Below are 19,722 nucleotides of genomic sequence, written 5' to 3'. Positions count from 1 at the left end.
ATGTGTCCCCCTGACCCCTGGTCCAGGGATCGGCATTCCTTGGATTTGGTGTCTGTTATCTGTATCCATGTCTTAAACTCATTCTAGTACGTGTCCACAATTGTACGTTGCTTTGCCTGTTTTCAAGCCTTATAATCGTGGTGTCACTTACATGGTACTTTTTAAAGCTTACCATATAATGCCGACACCCCGAAACAGAGCCAAGCATACCCAGTAACGTAAGATTGTGAAAAAGGCATAGCCCAGCTCATAGAGACGCTCTGTAAAAATAAGGCAGCAAAATTGATAGTCTAAATAGACCTGTTTGAATGGTATTTTGTCTTCTGTAGAGAAGGGGAGCGTGGATCCTATTATATGTGTTCCAGCAGCCTTCGACTTACTCATCAGTTAGAAAGGGGAAAGCAGGTTTCTGTTTAATAGTGAGGGCTCCTGTCGGCGATGCTGCCTGTCCTTGGAAGCAGGCAGCTGACGGGGTGCCCCTTCACGGCTGCTTTTATCGCCTGGGGGAAAGTTAAACATTCCTCTAAAGAAGGAGATGGTAATGAGAGTTATCCTAGCCTTTCTTTCCTCTGTGTTCGCTGTTTGCAGAGGCTACACGGTCCCACTTCCGGCTCCCCCCGACCTTCTGTGATGGGTGTGATAAACTCCCGTTAGGTTTCTGGTTGTGTGTCAGGCTGGATGCCTTGCACACTCACTCCTGACCCAGGCAGCGGTACCCAGAGAGACTTCGGATCTGATGATTTCACGGAGCCATTTCAGCTGGAACGTAAGGACGTGGCTGATGTAGTCTCAGAGTTGGCAGAAACATCAGGAACCTTACTGGGAATTTGTACGTGCTGCGGTGTCTTATGTCCAATGGGTTTGTTTTAGTTTCGTTGGTGGATTTCAGTTTTATGATGTATATCACAGCCCGTTGTACCAAAAGTCACTGTAAGACAGCGATACGGCAAACCCTTTTGCCTAACAAATAACCACTGGTCTGTCTTGAAATTTTAGTTTTATGACTCTCTCCACCAACGTGTTGGAGCCGTAGGGAATTTCTGTTGCATTTTGTCAGTGAAGTCTTACATCAGTTTCGACCTCCTTCATCTCAGGGAGTGTGATCAAACATGGAGCTTAGTTCATAATCCTGCTTCGTGTGGAATCTGGAAATTCTGCTCTGACGACAGAGTGGCTGTGAGGACAGATGTGCTGCCTTGAGGAAGACGTTGATTTTTTTTAATGTTTGTTTTGCTAATTATTCTGGTTAATAGAGAATAATGAAGATAGATTTCCAGATTTAGAAATTTAGAATTCATAGAATTCTGAAAGTACCATTAATGGTCTCTGTTGATTTAAAACAATTTTAAAAGTCATCGCCGTGAGCTTTGAATCTCACTTTACAAATAGTAACCTGAAATTCCAGCTTTCTTATGAACTGAGACGTAGGGAAAAGAGAATTTAAGGCTGTCACGTAGCTCTTACCACAGATTATTAATTAAAGAGTTAATTAAAGAGAAAAGTGAGCCCGCAACTCTTAACTAAAATTCACAAGGAATTGATAAATCTCTATTTCTTTCCTAGCCCAAAGGTTAAACGTCATGTTTTATGTTCTTCTGAAACTTCCTATTGGTCGCTTGTTTCGTTTCCTGGTACTTCATTCCAGGCTTCTAGCATCCTAAAGAAAAAAGCACACGGGGCCTGGCACTTAGCAGGTGTTCAATAAATAAATGTTGGCTTCTTAGCATCATCCAAGAAGCCTGTCTTCTGAGGAGTCCTTGTGCCCCTTGCAGTCCCAGATCCGGGTTTACATCATGGGGAATTTTCTCCCTTATGCCCTACGACATCGCCCCCTTTAATATTTAAAAAAAAAAAAAAAAAAATCAGCGGCCCCATCTCACGCCCTTTAAAACTGGATTTCATTAGCTTCTCACTGCTGCCCTGGACACCACAAAGTCTGTTCATTTCATATATCATCCCAGATTTGAAAAGCACATGAAAATGTTTCTCCATTTTCAATATTGCGTGAGTAATGTTCCCATTGAAAAGTAATGGAGTGGAGTTGTCACTTGTCAGCACAGTTATTAAGGAGGACGAATCTCAGATCTTTCTCTCATAATAAAATAAATCTGTCAGAAAATCATTGTGCTCACACTTTCTCATGCCACCAAGAGAGGGAGACTTAGCTGTGGTGCTCCTTCAGTGTCCCCAAGTCACCGTGTGCTGGAGTTGTGGCTTCCAAACTGGGGCGACCACTGCCGCCCTCCCCGCCGATTGCCCGCTCCTGGGCAGCGCACGTACATCGGCAGTACGGCCAGGGAAACTGTTCAGGAACGTGGCAAACAAAGCCACTCATTTTTCCCCAGAGTACTGTTTTGCCCCAAAAGGTATTTTCAACCTTTTTCCCTTTGTTATTTTTTGTGGTATCTTAAACTAGTTTTAACTTTGAATTTGCTCTTTTCTAGCTATCCAGAAGCAATCAAAAGGAACATTAATGGCACCTTGATACAAATTAAGGGTGTCCCTTTGAATTGCACAGCCGAAACGTTAATAGAAGTTTTTAAATCCTTCAGATGTTAATTAAATATATACGTTTATGTCATAGGTTTCCCAAACAAGCAGCGAGGAATCCTCTCCTCCTCGGCTGGATTAACTGCAGCTTTAGAGTGTGTTTTCCCGTTGGGCGTTACTTTCCTGTATGGTCCACTGGTTTCTAGTAATTGAATTTTGAACTCTTTACAAAAGAATTAAAAGATAATTTTGCAGTGGAAAAGTAGGAAGAAAAGTTTAGAAAACTCCCTGTAACGTCGCGGCTCGGTGGCGATGGACACCCCAGCAGTCTGCTCTTGGGTTGTGTGTGCGCACGTGGGTACACGCATAGCTCATCCAGGGCTTCTGGGCGTGTGTTCTGCAGCAACCATGCAGATGGGGGCTCACCTCCACGATCTGTGAACCGCAGCCCTTCCCCAAATGCTAACTTTATTTTTACTTTGCAGTCTCGGAAAGGGAGTGACCCAGACAAAGAGAAAAAAGGCCTGGAGAGCCGGGCGGACAGCATCGGGAGCGGTCGAGCCATCCCAATTAAACAGGTATGCTGCTTCCCCCTTCCTGTCCCTGTAGCTGGAGACACACCCCGGCTCTCTGCTCACTGTGATGCCGGCTCGTGCGCCAAGGTTTGTTTGATGTGCTCTGTTGATGAATGTAGAAGTCACTCACTTGACATCGATTAGAAGAGGTTCCTGTGTGTATTAAAATAGGATCATTAGAATAAGAAGAGGGAAATGTGACAACAGATCTAATGAAGTGCAGTCTGCCCGCCTGCATATGGAGTGTGTTTGGAGGCTGCACTGGCTTCAAAGGCTGCCTTTGTAGCTCGGCTTTGATTGGGCCGCTGGCCGCCAGTCGACAGGGGTAAATCAGATCGCCATACAAGAGCCCCTTGTGATCACAGGAGTAGCCCGACGTGGCCCTAATTTGCTCGCGCAGACGGACATCTGAACACTGTTTCAGGCTGGTTTGTAACAACGAGGCAATTAGTTGTGATAATCATAGCCGGTGTGTCAGCTGTGCGCTCTTGTTTGTAATTTGCTAATGAAGGAATTGTAACTTTGATTAGGTTCAGTTTCATTTAGACCTTATTATATAAGGGAACATTTACAGCTGTAATGCGGGGCCTTAATTAAACTTCCTCGTTACACAACAGGACTCGAATGCAGGCATTTGTTTTGGCCTATGTTGCTAGCCTGGAATCGTTTTTCATTAGCCCAGAAGCAGGGTACCAAATTACTTTATGTCTCAAGTAAAACGGGAATTCATCGGACCTATTTGGCTGCGGTAGTTCCCAGGAAAATAAAAATAAGTGTTCAGCCCGGCACCATGGCTTCTGGAAATGCCACCTTTTAGTTTGTTGAAGAAAGCCAGTTGATTTAGAGTGCATTCTGCTTCAGAGGAAGGGAATCTGTGGGCAGGATAACAGCTTTGCCTCTTCTCCGGGTACTTAGACAGTTTCACCAATCCTGTAGGAACTTGTGTTGGCACTGACCACCCTTGAAAAGGGCTGGAGTCTTTCCACAGTTTAGTGTAATCCGTTTGAAACAGTAGGAATACAGCTTTAGCTGGGGGCCGGGCAATTTCTGCACAGAGGTGTGGGGAGGGACAGGATAGATCGGGCCCCAGCGTCACAGGTGAGACCAGAGCAGGAAGTCCACGAGGTTTTCGTAAGATGTGTTCAGACGCTGAGCGGCCAGTGTGTGGGCTGGCGTGGAGAACCACTGAGGAAAGTCCTCTCTCCTCCTCTTTGCTGTTCTCCCCCTTTTTTTTTTTTGACTTTTGCATTTTTTTTTTTTAGATGTTGGGGGTAGGAGTTTATTAATTTACTTATTTATCTTTGCTGTGTTGGGTCTTCGTTTCTGTGCGAGGGCTTTCTCTAGTTGTGGCAAGTGGGGGCCACTCTTCACCGTGGTGCGTGGGCCTCTCGCTCTCGCGGCCTCTCTTGTTGTGGAGCACAGGCTCCAGACGCGCAGGCTCAGTAGTTGTGGCTCACGGGCCTAGTTGCTCCGCGGCATGTGGGATCCTCCCAGACCAGGGCTCGAACCCGTGTCCCCTGCATTAGCAGGCAGGTTCTCAACCACTGCGCCACCAGGGAAGCCCTGACTTTTGCATTTTTAAAAAAAAATTTTATTGAAGTATAGTTGACTTACAATGCTGTGTTTAATTTCTGCTGTACAGCAAAGTGATTCAGTTATACATATATATATATATATATATATATGCTCTTTCATATTCTTTTCCATTATGGTTTATCACAGGATTTTGAATATTGTTCCCTGTGCTATACAGTAGGACCTGTTGTTGTTGTTTATCCATCCTATATATAATAGTTTGCATCTGCTAATCCCAAACTCCCAATCCATCCCTGCCCCATCCCCGCCCCCCTTGGCAACCACAAGTCTGTTCTCTGCGTCTGTGAGTGTTTTTGAAGGCTCTTAAACAACTTCTTTGCTGTAGAGATGCAAGCACACAGTGGTTTATTCTTTGTGCATTTATTTGTAAACCTAACTCTCCACATAAGGTAATTTTAATGTGTAATTTTCATTCTGTTGATGCTGTTTCAACTAGAATTAGAAAAAGCATTCAACTCTTTTCCTCTCACTTAAAATATTGGTCCTGGGACATTTCCTTTTGGGAATATTAGAACTCAATACTAGACTGTTGCCTTAAGTCACGTGTCCTGTGGGTTCGGGTGGGAGCGTTGGCCTCCACACCAGCCAGGCAGACCCCCAGCCTCCTCTGTGGAGGCGCTCGCCGTACAGGCCAGGCTTTCAGTATGGGTGCCGATGGGGCTTGACCGTGCGGTGTGAAGTTTGTATTATCCACTCCTTGGAAGCTTTCAGTCGTGTATGTTCCAGATAATCCAGTCGAACTCTAAATCACGGTCTGGTTTTCTGGAGAATCGTGACACAGGCAGTGCACGTAGCTCGTGTCCCTCATAGCTGCCCCTCGCGTGTGGCCACAGACCAGACGCCTCCCAGAGACCTCACCTGGCCCGTCCGAGTCCCGTGGACTCTGTGCCCGGCCTCAGAATCCTCATCTGTGAAATGGGCTCCGGACGATAGCGACTCGCTGGGGACACTGGATGTGGAGATGCCAGCGAGAACTTTTAGATTCCAGCAAAACCGGACTTTCAGATCGGTCTTGCTCAGGACACTGTCGTCGGAGCCTTGCTGCGGGTCACAGGGACTGACGTGGGTTTGCACGCTGCCATACAGATTTATCTGTATTTTTATAAAGGAACCGAGACCATTAGAGGTAGTCTAAATTCCTAACCCTCCCAGTGATGACTTCAACCGGTAGAATTGAAGCAAGAGGATTACAGAGGACGGAGCCCAGTGGGGCAGTACCTGCCGGAATGTTCTAGACACTACAGAACTGGAACAACTAAGTGACGGCTTCGTATTTGTTACGCTGTTTTCATCTAGCGTGTCACTGAACCCTCAACATTGCGCGGTTCGGGTAGCCGTGTTATCCTTAGTTTTAAATTAAACCCGCATAGGGCAAGCTTTCCAGACCAGGCATCTTCAGAAGCTGAGGGGCCAGGATTCGGACCCCGGCCCCCATATCCCCACGGCCGTGTGCTGTACACTGCCTGTTGGCAAAAAGCCTTCAGAAAGCTTAAGAAGCAAAGTTACGTGTTTTAAATTAAACACGTGACCCCTGACCTCAGACAGAAATACCTCCTGCTTGTGGAGAGGAACCTTCTGAGATGGGCCTGCGGCAACGCGCTTCTCCAGGGACATGGGTCCTCGCGCATTTGTCCGGGGCTGCACGGGGTCCCTTCATCCTGTCCCGATAGCCTGCCCTTCCCACCAGCATCCGAGCACTTGTCTCCATACTCAGCCTGCATTCAGGGCTTGGTCTGTATGTTGGGTCCCTGAACCCCAGCTCATGGGCCCTTTGCCTGACAACAGAGAAGTTGTCCTGAACCTCAGGGACCTCCCGGTGGGGTGGGGCTGGGCTGGGGGTGGCTTTGGGACGGGCCAGGATTTGTGATCATCATGGGGTCTGTCTTCCCCTCCGTGCAGGCGTCTTGTCCAGGGCGGTTTAGGGCACGGGTGAGGCCACTTGCAACACGCTCTGCAGCCTGACTCGTGTTTTTACAGATCAAACATGTTCCGGTCGGTTATTTTAACCTTGTTTGGCTCACGCTTTACAGCTTGTCCGTTCGTTGTGAGACAGAGGCTTCTTCCCCCAGCGTGGGAGCTGCCCGTGCACGGCAGGCAGTGGTCCTCTCTTCCCTCCTTCCCCAGTGAAAGCTTTCTCGTCAAGGATATGACTTATTTTCTGCAAAGTAACTTCATTTCCTGAGGTGGACCTGGGCCCACCTTGCCTTTTCGTCCTTTCTGAGGTCTTAGTGGAGGTTTGGTTCAAAGAGTTCTGCTTCTGCCGCTGCTTCTCCGTCTCCTTCCTTCTCCTCCTCAAAAAGGTCTATTCGAACAAAAATTAAAAAGCAAAGCAAGAAAAAGAAAAGGCCAGAGGCCCGGCCCGGCAGCGCGTGGGCTCGTCACGTATTAATTTTTCACTGCTGTGGAGAGTTGCACATGCATAATCGCTTGATGGCGGTGGGAGTTGGGGAGCTCCTATGGTGTCATTTGCATAAATCTTGTTAAGTCACTGGCAGTAAATGAAGTACAAATGAGCCCGGAGAAGGTGACATGCAAATCGTGGGTGGCAGATGGGAGGTCTGTTTGGGGGACGGCAGCTGTGTGCTCTTTCTTCTTTCTTTCCCTTCCGCATGTTTTCGTCTCTATATTATGGTCCAGATACTCAGCCTCAGCGTGGCCTCTCCCTTCCCGGGGCTCGTCCTGCCCCCCGGTGTTCACGCGGGGAAAACAGACCTCAGGGCCTCGTCGCCTCACATCTAGTAACTGACGCTAGAGTGTGAACGTTGGAATTTTTAAAATCTTGGTCAGTTTATCTTGTCTCGCTTACACAATTGAAAATACCTGTATGTGTGTTTTATTTGTGAGGACAAACAAGAAATAAGCGCACGCCTCCCTAAATGTTGTCTCCTGGGATTTCCAAGGATGAAAAAGAGTGGAAACTACTGTCTGCTTTATTATGCTTCCGTCTGGGGGTCTTCCCCCCTTCAGACAGACTGATGGTGTTTATCCAGCTGTTGACACCCGTCCCACGTTCACGGCTGGGCCCTAAGGGGTGGGCATTCCCGGTGAGGCAGCAGGGGAGATTGCAGAAGAGCACGGGGCCTGCCTGTAAATCCGGCCGCAACGAAGACCCCTCGCTGTCCCCGTGGACCCCCCCGGCAGGGCCCGCACGGGCCTGTGAGGCCCGGCTGGGGTGCCGCTTGCCTGGTGGCTTGTTTCTTAAAGATGTAAGTGCCGGCGGGACTCACAGCTTTTAGAGATTCGTGGGCGAAGCACTGCGCCTGCTTGCTTCCTGAGCTCAGAAGTTTTCTCTGTATTTCGTCCACTGGTTGCTATTTTGAGAGAAACAAGTCTCCGTTGACCTTGAAGAAGCGCAGGCAGAGAGGTGTGTGCGGGGACCCGAGCTGTGACAGGCACTCAGGGGCCACCTGTTCCGCTTGGCTCTTCCTCTGCCTGGTCCAACCCAGGCACCTTCTCGGAACTTGGGCCTGAGGTGCTGCTGGAGACCCGGCTCAGCTGTTGAATCTTGGAATGCTCCAGGGAGACACCAAACACAAAGTGTCTTCGTGTGACTTTTTGATTTTTTCCCCTGAGTGGTTGGAAGCATTTTATTTATTTTATTTTTTAAATTTTATTGGAGTATAGCTGATCTGCAGTGTTGTGTGTCAGGTGTACAGCAAAGTGATTCAGTTATACATATATTCATTCTTTTTTAGATTCTTTTCTCCTGTAGGTCATCACAGAATATTGAGTAGAATTCCCTGTGCTATACAGTAGGGCCTTGTTGGTTTCATGTGACTTTTTTTAAGGTCTTAACTTTGACCTTGAACCCTGATGGACTTTGGCCACCTCTGGGGCAGGCAGATAGCCAGTGACAGCAGGGCCTTTTCTGTAGCCACTGAAGCCACAGGAAAGCCCTTCCCAAGGCATCAGAGGCAGAGCGGCCTGGGTAGCACTGTCCCCGGCGCTCAGCCGTCACCCGTGAGCCATTTTGAAGCCATACATGTGTTTGATTCTCGGTTGAGTAGAAAGCAGCAATTGTCCATTAAGTGAAAGGATCCTCTGGAGTGAACCCCCTCGGCCAGCCCGCTGCAGGCGCTGACCTGCGTGGCCTGGTACCTGGGGTCTACCCGGGCGTGGGGAGGTGGGTGGAGGGTGTGGCATCCGCAGGAAGAAAGCCGCCCGACGCTGCTCACTCGTAGCGTCTCCGGAAGGTTTGACGCCGTTCACAGCCGGGTGGGCGGCCACCCAGCCATCGTCTGCTTTCCTGGAGGAAACAAGATGGGTGACCGGGCCGAAACTGTAGAGAGACTGGCAGGGAGAGAAAGGGGCCGGCTGTGCCCTCGTCCCGAGATGCGGGGAGAGCTCACCCCATGGCGCCATGTCCACAAGGGATCCTGTTTACTCCGTGAGCACCAGCGTCCTGAGAAGACTCTGCTCACCCGTGTGGCAAATCGGCTCTGCGCGGCACCCACGGGGGCCCAGCCAGCTCCCCAGAAGCAGGTAATTTACTCACACAGACCCGGTGCTCTGAAAGCTAATTTACCTCACTTGGGTGCACAGGGCCCTGTGAGGATTGCATCCGACCTGGTTCACGACAGACTCAGCCAATTACGATTATTAATTTAATAGGTCAGGTGGGGGCATACACGCTTTTCATTTGACTCCTCAGATATCATAGTGTCATTGGCACTCTTGGCACACTTTAGAATATCTGGTTGCCTGCGTTGGAATTTACCGTCATCCGTCTTTGATAAGTAAGGCAGACCCCCTGACACTTTGGCCAATGTAGGTGGGTGGCAGTATGGTGTGTACAAAGTGCTCAAAATGCTGAAATAAATGACATGACTGAAATGCAAAATCCATAATTTAAATATAAATCTGCAGAGCAATTTAACCTAATCCTTCCCTTGGTCAGGAGGGCTGCAGGACGGTGATACAAAGTAATATACAATGAAGCACTTTATACACTGTAAACTAGCCTGCAAACATAACGTTATTTCCAAGAGTGGAAGTTCGTGTTACGACTGAGTGTGTCCTCTGTGTACCCATAATCCAGGAGCTGGGGTGATACCTGATATAGTGATTCATTTCACCTAAAGGTTGTTTATTTTCTTTAAAAGTTCAACAGTGGTGATGAAAACCCAATTCCCTGTGGGCTCAGAAAGATAAACTCACACACAAATAGAGGGAAGTTGCTCAAAGCTAAGTTTCTCCAAGCTTGTGGATGAATCAATAAGATACTTGGTTTTGGCATTATTTCTTACCAGACTCAGTTGGCTTGTAACTGTCATACACTCATCCTGTGTGGACACGCCCTGGGGACTCTGTCAGGGGCTTGGAGAGACAGAAGATAGATGCCTGCCACCCAGGCTGGCCTCAGACTTTGAGGGAGGCCCCTACCCCTGCCCTCCAGTACTGGTGGGTGGGCGTTGCAGTGGAGGTGTGTTGAAACGGCCCTGTACCCCTGGAGGAACGGTGGATTCCACTGGGCTGGGAACGGTGGATTCCACTGGGCTGGTCAGTCCCTCTGGACTTGGAGGTATGAGCAGGCAGTCATCAGAGGCAACGGGGGCAGGATATGAGCAGAGCAGAGAGGAGGGGGTGTGAGGCAGGGAAGCTGGAACGGCCGGGGCGTCCTGTTGCCAAGGGCTCTGACTGCCCCGCGGAGGGGTGTTGGTGTCAGTTTCTCTGCCTCGGCTGTGGGGAGTCATGACTCTTCCCCACTGAGTGGCAGCATGAGGGTGGGAGACTTCTGAGTACGTGGAGCTCAGGGCTCCAGGCTCCCCCGGGGCAGAGCGCCTGCGGGCTGTGTCCCCGAGGGCCGGCCAGAGCAGCCTTTACTTCTCAGACGGCCTGTCGCTGCTGTTCTTCCTGGTCAGAGCGTTTCCTCCCCCTTGCAGCTTTATCCCCGTAGTGTTTATGACACGGGGCGATTATAACCTGTCACAGTCCTAGTGCTGAACGACGTTTACTGGCTGTTTCCTGAGTGCCAGACACTGCTAGAGCTTCAGTGTCATCCCTTTGAACCATGAAGTAGTAAACATGATGGTGCCCATTTCACAGATGAGAAAGGTGGGGCTGAGTAACCTGCCTGGCATCACACTGTGTACGTCTGCTAGGGCTGCCGTCACAAAGTGCCACAGCCTGGGAGGCTTAAACAACAGAAGCTCTGGAGACCAGAAGTCCAAGTTCAAGGTGCCAGCAGGATTGATTTCTGGTGAGGACTCTCCTCCTGGCCTGCTGAGTCTCCCTTATAAGGACACCAGTCATATTGGATTTGGGGCCCACCTTTATGACCGCAGTTAACCTTAATAACCTCTTTAAAGTCCCTGTCTTTAAATAAGGTCACATTGGGGGTTATAGCTTCACCCTGTGAATTTTGCGGAGACACAGTTCAGCCCGTAGCACACGGTTAGTTGGTGCTGGGACAGGAGCGCCAGGCTGTGTGACCCTAGGAGCCATCTGAAACAATCTCTCCATCGACACGTTCTTCTGCCTTGGGCCTTCCTAGGATTACAAGGTGTGGCCACTTTATTCCTGTCCGTATGTTTGAGAATCGGAAGAACCTTTTTCAGGAGGCTCCACGTACTAGTTAGGAAACACGTGGTATTTGAAATATTCTGATTTAAGCATGTGAACTTAAATTCTCCTCAGTTGCAGTAAACTTATCATTTGAAGTAAGACTGTTGTAGGAGTACTTCCTTCTACGAAGCCTGTGGCTCCCTCTCTAGGCAGTGCATTTCATGACTGTTAAGGCTAGCTTGGATTTTGTTCTTTGTGAACATAAAGTTTGAAACGAGTGAGCACCTCACTTTCTGGCAGGAAGAATCATATGGGCTGTCAAAATGTCATGTTTTGCATCCATCAACTGATGAATGGATAAAGAAGATGTGGTATGTGTATACAATAGAATACTATTCAGCCTTAAAAAAAGAATGAAATAATACCATTTGCAGCAACATGGATGGACCTACAGATTATCATACTAAGCGAAGTAAGTCAGAAAGAGAGAGACAAATATCATGATATCACCTATATGTGGAATCTAAAAAAAATGATACAAATGAACTTACTTACAAAACAGAAATAGACTCACAGACATAGAAAGCAAACTTATGGTTACCAAAGGGGAAAGGGGGGGAAGGGATAAATTAGGAGTTTGGGATTAACATATACACATTACTATATATAAAACAGATAACCAAAAAGGACCTACTGCACAGCACAGGGAAGTATATTCAATATATTGTAATAATGTAAAAGAATGTGAAAACGAAAAAAAAAAAAATATATATATATATATATATATATATATATAAAACTGAATCATTTTGCTATATACCTGAAACACTGTAAATCAACTATACTTCAGTTTTTTTAAAATGTCATGTTTTGTGTAAAAACAGCAACAGTGGAACCCTCTGAGACATTTGGCTGCTTGACTGGACACTTTTCCAAAAACCGGAGAACGTGGCTTCTCACCCAGGCTCCCTTCTCATGACTTTGCTCCACCGGTTGCTCACTCCAGAGCCTTTGGCCCCAGAAATTGTGAAGGATACGTCCTCAGACGTCCTCACCATTCCCTTCTCAGGAAGGTCATCAGACAGCGACATTTTATCTGCTAGATGTGAGCAGCAAAAACATATTTGCCTTCCTGCATCTCACTCAAGGAATTTATTTATTTTTATTATTTTTATTATTTTTGTGGGAGCCTCTTACCGTCATGGCCTCTCCCGCTGTGGAGCACAGGCTCCGGACGCACAGGCTCAGCAGCCGTGGTCCACGGGCCCAGCCGCTCTGCGGCATGTGGTATCTTCCCGGACCGGGGCACGAACCCGTGTCCCCTGCATCGGCAGGCGGATTCCCAACCACTGTGTCACCAGGGAAGCCCCAGGGAATTTATTTTTTAACGGAGGTACCGATGGCCACGTTTTCAAACCCTTGGTACCAAAGCTGACAACCGTAATGAAATATCTAGAAATTTGCTGAAATATTATAAAACAGACGAAGGATTTGTAGGTTTGAGAAATCTGTTTGCAGTTAAACATTTTCTATAAAGCACTTAAGATTATAGTTATGTTTATAGACTGGTGAAATAGAAACATTTAAAAATATCACTTATATATGGAATCTGACCCCCCAAAAACCAAAAAAAGATACAAATGAACTTATTCACAAAACAGAAGTAGACCCCCAGACAAAAAAAACAAACTCTTGGTTACAAAAGGGGAAAGCAGGGGGAGGGATAAATTAGGAGATTGGTATTAACATGTACACACTACTATATATAAAAGAGATAACCGACAAGGACCTACTTATAACACAGGGAATTATACTCAATATTTTGGAATAACCCTGTAAGAGAAAAGAATCTGAACAAGAATATCTATATATGTTATATATTCTGTGTGTGTGTGTGTATAACTGAATCACTGCTATACTCCTGAAACTAACACAACATTGTAGGAAACTATACTTCAATTTTAAAAAATACTATTAACAACTTAGCGCCTTCCCAAGTTCATCAGACCCACACCCCACTGTATTTGCTCGTGACATTTCCATCTACTTAGAAAGTCATCACAATTGACCAGCTTGCTGTGTGTTCAATTTATTGAAAGAATGCTGGCGATCCCCCTGGGTGCTCATTGTGCATCAGTTACTATATTAGATGCTTTAATCACATGACCTCACTTAGTTCTCCACCAGCCTCAGACACAACTTACTGCCAGCGACAGATAAGGAGCCCAAGGCTTAGGAAGGTCAGGTCACACAGCCCAGGTTACAGAGCTGTAAGTGGCAGCGCTGGAATTCACACCCGGGAGTCCTCTAGGACAGCGGTCCCCGACCTTTTCGGCACCAGGGAGCGGTTTCGTGGAAGACAGTTTTCCCACGGATGGGAATGAGGGAGATGGTACAGGCGGTCATGCGAGCGATGGGAGCGGCAGATGAAGCCTCACCTGCTCGCCCGTCGCTCGCCTCCTGCTTTGCGGCCCGGTTCCTAACAGGCTGTCCATGGCCCGGGGGTCAGGGACCCCTGCCTCAGGGCTGCTTCCCTTCCTTCCTTGCACACATAGGGCTCCCAGGTTCGGTTGGTCCCTGTAGTCTCTGTCACAGTCTTCCTGTCTTCAGGGCCCATGTCACATGCCTTCTGTTCCAGGAAAACGTACCTTGTCCCCAAGGAGATGTGCTGTCTTCTCTCCGCCCTCCCCTGACACCTCGTCAGGCCTTGGGATCTTGCCTCCGTCTTCCCAGATGCATGGACACGTGCATCCTTCACGCCCCCCACTCCCACGTGCTTTGGGGGGAGGGGTGGGAGGGGAGGGGCGTTGCGTCTTCTGACAGTGTTTCTCTCCCGAGTGTCCACAGGGCAGGGCGAGTAGGTAGGCAAGTATATGTGGTAGATGGAATAGGTCAATAGTGTGAAATGTTTTTCTTTCCCCCCAAACAATGTTCTGTTTCTTTTAAAGAATATGTTACATTGGAGAAGTCATACTCTACGTTGTTATATTTTAAGATACAGAATAATTTTTTTTTTTTTTTTTTGCGGTACGCGGGCCTCTCATTCTTGTGGCCTCTCCCATTGCGGAGCACAGGCTCCGGACGCGCAGGCTCAGTGGCCATGGCTCACGGGCCCAGCCGCTCCGCGGCATGTGGGATCATCCCAGACCCGGGCACGAACCCGCGTCCCCTGCATCGGCAGGCGGACTCTCAACCACCACGCCACCAAGGAAGCCCCAGAATAATTTTTATTTTTTTAATTAATTAATTTATTTATTTAAATTTTTTTTACATCTTTATTGGAGTATAATTGCTTTACAGTGGTGTGTTAGTTTCTGCTTTATAACAAAGTGAATCAGTTATACATATACATATGTTCCCATATCTCTTCCCTCTTGCGTCTCCCTCCCTCCCACCCTCCCTATCCCACCCCTCCAGGCGGTCACAAAGCACCGAGCTGATCTCCCTGTGCTATGCGGCTGCTTCCCACTAGCTATCTACCTTACGTTTGTTAGTGTATATATGTCCATGCCTCTCTCTCGCCCCAGAATAATTTTTAATCCAACATTCTCTGAACTCTGATTCATATATACATAGAATACTCTATTTAGGTGAAACACAAGAGGTACATCTTTTAATCCTCAAAGAGTAAAACCTTTGTCAGTGACCTAAATGATTTTAGAAATGTAGATTCTTCTAAAACTTCTTTACTACAGAAGAAATTGCGTCTAAATAGTTGTCTTTTTTTTAATTAATTTATTTTATTTTAGTTATTTTTGGCTGTGTTGGGTCTTTGTTGCTGCGCACGGGCTTTCGGTGAGCGGGGGCTGCTCTTCGTTGCGGTGCGCGGGCTTCTCATTGTCGTAGCTTCTCTTGTTGTGGAGCATGGGCTTTAGGCATGCGAGCTTCAGTAGTTGTGGCACGTGGGCTCTGTAGTTGTGGCTCCCGGGCTCTAGAGTGCAGGCTCAGTAGTTGTGGCGCACGGGCTCAGTTGCTCCGCGGCATGTGGAATCTTCCCAGACCAGGGCTTGAACCCGTGTCCGCTGCATTGGCAGGTGGATTCTTAACCACTGTGCCACCAGGGAAGTCCGTAAATAGATGTCTTCATTATGTAATTTTGTTTATAAAAATTGTTTCACGTCAAACCAGCAAATTTTAGTAACACTTGACTGTTTTCATAATTGCCAGATTTTTACCCCATTATTCAGCCTACATCAACCATAGCCTTTGTGATTGTAATTTGTCCCCCAAAGAAGAATATGTTTATCATCAAGAAGTTCTTCTGCAGAAAAATGATTTATATTGTTTTTAATATGCATAAAAACGAATTTTATGGAAATATATAAATATGCCAACTACACTAACAAACTACTGGGGATATGAGTAACATACAAGGGATGATTTGGAAATGAAGAAACACAAGAAGGAAATAAACATGGATGGACGTTTGGGTTTTCTTTGCTCATACCTAAACTCTTAGAAATTTAAAACAATGAGAAATAATTTTACACTTAGGTTTATAATTATTAATAACAAAACATGATAAAAATCCTACTCTTAGCAAAAATTAGGGAAAAACAGAGTTTTAGAAATGCATTGCTGTGTTACTAAAAATTGGCCCAGCCTTCTTGGAGGATAATCTAGCAGTATATAAAGGACATAAAAAAATATATTCACTTTGTCCCAGTAATCTTTCTCCCTTTCTCCTAGAAATTCATCCCAACGGGATAATTTACTTGGAGAAAGGGACAATATCTTAAGTGTACAAAAATGTTCATAGCAAGTTTATTTATAATACTAAAATTCCAGGAACTACACATGTCCAAGAAGTTAAATTAGTGACTGTCAACTAACCAGTAGTAGGATATAAAGCCTCTAAAATGGTCAATTTGAAGGCTCTTTAGAGCTGTGAGAAGTGTTAGAAAATGCTAAGTGAAAGCATGAAACTGTATTTATAATCACATGAAAATATATGTACATTCGGTATAAAAGTGGATGAATAGGAACACAAACAAGTAAATTGGTGTGAGATTAAAGGAGAACTTTAAAATTTTTTTTTTGCGGTACGCGGGCCTCTCACTGCTGTGGCCTCTCCCGTTGCGGAGCACAGGCTCCGGATGCGCAGGCTCAGCGGCCATGGCTCACGGGCGCAGCCGCTACGCGGCACGTGGGATCTTCCCGGACCGGGGCACGAACCCGCGTCCCCTGCATCGGCAGGCAGACTCTCAACCACTGCGCCACCAGGGAAGCCCGAGAACTTTAAAAATTTTAACTTTTTATTGGGAAATAATTTTAGACTTGTACAAAACTTGTAAAAATTGTACAGTGAGTTCCCATATACCTTGCACTTGGCTTCCCTAATGTGAACAGTTTACATGGCCCTAAACAGGTATCAAAGCAGGAGACGACTCGGATAACACACTGCTCTGTCTGCAGACTCATCTCGGATTCCATCCCGGGATGCAGGCCTGGCTCCCTCCTTGCATTTGGTTGCTGTGTCGACTTCCTCACCTCCTCACTGACACAATTCCTCAGTCTCTCTTACCTTCCATGACCTTGACACCATCTAGGAATACTCATCAGCTGTATTGTAGAATGTCTCTCTATCTGCACTGGGACGTTTTTGTCTGGAATAGATTGAGGTTATGCATTTATGGCAGGAACACAAGAAGCGTTGTGCCCTTCCCAGTGCCCTCAACAGGGAGCACATGCTTTCCAAATATCTAATTACTGGTAGTGTCATTTGGTCATTTGGTTAAGGTGGGGTCTGCGGGTTTCTCAATTGGCAGTTACCATTCTTCCTTTAGAGGAAGTTACTGATAAGTATCTTAGGGGGATACTTCGACACTGTGCTGATACTCTGTAAAAACATGTTTAATGATATAAATTGCGTTCAATAATAAGTAGGTTTTTAAAAATGAAGAGTTTCCTTCTGGTAAATGTACGTAGTCTTGAGCAAAGTGCCCCGGGTGCCGTGAGTACATAAGTGGAACAAAGCTTATTTCCCCTCTTCTATAACAGGTGAATTAGAAGTCTGAATTCCATGAAAGGCCTCTCCTGATCAAAGGAATTTCAAGAGTAGTTGTTATACATAAACTAGTGCTTTCAGGTACTTATCAGCCTTTTAACATAGTAGTATCTGTAACTCAGGAATATTTCATAGTCTGAAAGAAAGGACAACTAATATTTTCCCGGTGTGATTTTCTTTTTTCTCCTTTTAGTCTTCCATTGATTTACCATCTGAGAACCAATTAAGTGCTTGTTTAGCCCCCTCCTTTGTTGGGGGAAAGGGGCAAAGGGGGACACTTGTGAAACTTGCTGGGCCTTTGAGGAGGACCTGGGGTGAGGAGGGGTCCAGGAGAGGAGGGGGGCCACCAGGTTGGGAGGGTGAGTGGACCTGGCGAGACAGATCTGAGGATGGACGGGCAGCTCCCAAACTCAAGGCTGACCGGAGGCTGTGGGCCTTGGAATGTGGGCCCATGGTGGATTCTCAGCAAATCCTAAGGAATCACCAACAGCTGCCAGCTTCTTTCATTTAAAAACTGGTCAGTCTTGTTTATCAAACAGCAGCTATGCTTTGAGTGCTGCTGGGGTCCGGGGTTGTACCGGGTTGGTGTAAAGTGGGAAGCTTTCCCAAGGTACTTCTCCAAACCAAGATCTGTTTCAGTTTGGTCCCCAATCATCTTTTGCTTGAAAATTGAAATTCTACTCAAAATTTTACATATTTCTCTTAAGTAATTTATCTCAGAGAATGAAGAATATATATGTGTGTTTTTATATATATATATTGATATGTATATATTTTTATAATATATTAACATATATTAATTTTAAATAATAACCATAAGAGTTATTTTTCCCTGTGGTCATGCCATTTTTGCCCAAATAACCAAATTCTCTCCTTGAGTCCATCCTGAAATTACAGTGTCTTAGGACAACAAACATACTGGTTTTTAAAGCTGGAAAGGATTTTCATTTTACAGATAGGGAAACTGAGTCCCAGGAAGGTTAAATGACTTACCCAACGTTACACTTCGTTACGTGCAGGATCCAGGATCCATCATTCAGCTGCTCACCCCAGTGCCCTTTCCACTATTAACACCAAACATCTTGGGCATTTTCTTCTTCCTTGGACCTTTTTTTAAAAGAATAGAAATAACAAATGATGTCTGCAGATATTCTGATTTTCTTGTGACTGGCCATGTTTCCCTAAGTTGGATCCTTCAGCTTCATACTGTTGGATCTATTTTAAAAAGGAGGAAGAGAAGAAATAGAAATCATTGTATTTGAAAGGATCTGATTCCCAATATGAACCTTTTTTTGCGAAAAAAAAAGTAGCTTATTTATTTATTTACATTTTTACTGGAGTATAATTGCTTTACAATGGTGCGTTAGTTTCCTCTTTATAACAAAGTGAATCAGTTATACATATACATATGTTCCCATATCTCTTCCCTCTTGTGTCTCCCTCCTTCCCACCCTCCCTATCCCACCCCTCTAGGTGGTCACAAAGCACCGAGCTGATCTCCCTGTGCTATGCGGCTGCTTCCCACTAGCTATCTACCTTAGTTTTGGTAGTGTATATATGTCCATACCTCTCTCTCGCTTTGTCACAGCTTACCCTTCCCCCTCCCCATATCCTCAAGTCCATTCTCTAGTAGCTCTGTATCTTTATTCCTATCTTACCCCTAGGTTCTTCATGACATTTTTTCTCTTAAATTCCATATATATGTGTTAGCATACGGTATTTGTCTTTCTCTTTCTGACTTACTTCACTCTGTATGACAGACTCTAGGTCCATCCACCTCATTACAAATAGCTCGATTTCGTTTCTTTTTATGGCTGAGTAATATTCCATTGTATATATGTGCCACATCTTCTTTATGCATTCATCCGATGATGGACACTTAGGTTGTTTCCATTTCCTGGCTATTGTAAATACAGCTGCAATGAACATTTTGGTACATGACTCTTTTTGAATTATGGTTTTCTCAAGGGTATATGCCCAAAACTGGGATTGCTGGGTCATATGGTTGTTCTATTTGTAGTTTTTAAAGGAACCTCCATTCTGTTCTCCATAGTAGCTGAACCAATTCACATTCCCATCAGCAGTGCAAGGGTGTTCCCTTTTCTCCACACCCTCTCCAGCATTTATTGTTTCTAGATGTTTTGATGACGGCCATCCTGACTAGTGTGAGATGATATCTCATTGTTTTTTAATTTTTTTAATTTTTATTTTTTTTACATCTTTATTGGAGTATAATTGCTTTACAATGGTGTGTTAGTTTCTGCTTTATAACAAAGTGAATCAGTTATACATATACATATGTTCCCATATCTCTTCCCTCTTGCGTCTCCCTCCCTCCCACCCTCTCTATCCCACCCCTCCAGGCGGTCACAAAGCACCGAGCTGATCTCCCTGTGCTATGCGGCTGCTTCCCACTAGCTATCTACCTTACGTTTGGTAGTGTATATATGTCCATGCCTCTCTCTCGCTTTGTCACAGCTTACCCTTCCCCCTCCCCATATCCTCAAGTCCATTCTCTAGTAGCTCTGTGTCTTTATTCCTATCTTACCC

General features: G+C 46.0%; 1 protein-coding gene across 15 annotated transcripts in view; it reads left to right on the top strand.

Moving 5' to 3' along the window:
* The window catches only part of AGAP1 (ArfGAP with GTPase domain, ankyrin repeat and PH domain 1), a 559,516-nt gene that overhangs the window by 273,083 nt on the left and 266,711 nt on the right, over nucleotides 1-19,722 (top strand). For all 15 annotated transcript variants that reach the window (XM_067740138.1, XM_067740144.1, XM_067740143.1 and 12 more), the window contains one exon: nucleotides 2,976-3,068. In XM_067740138.1, the coding sequence (XP_067596239.1) occupies nucleotides 2,976-3,068 (93 nt within the window). The remainder of the gene's footprint in view (nucleotides 1-2,975; nucleotides 3,069-19,722) is intronic.

The sequence above is a fragment of the Pseudorca crassidens genome, chromosome 6, assembly GCF_039906515.1.
Source record: "Pseudorca crassidens isolate mPseCra1 chromosome 6, mPseCra1.hap1, whole genome shotgun sequence".
Classification (NCBI taxonomy): Eukaryota; Metazoa; Chordata; class Mammalia; order Artiodactyla; family Delphinidae; genus Pseudorca; species Pseudorca crassidens.
This window is presented reverse-complemented; position numbering and strand designations above follow the sequence as displayed.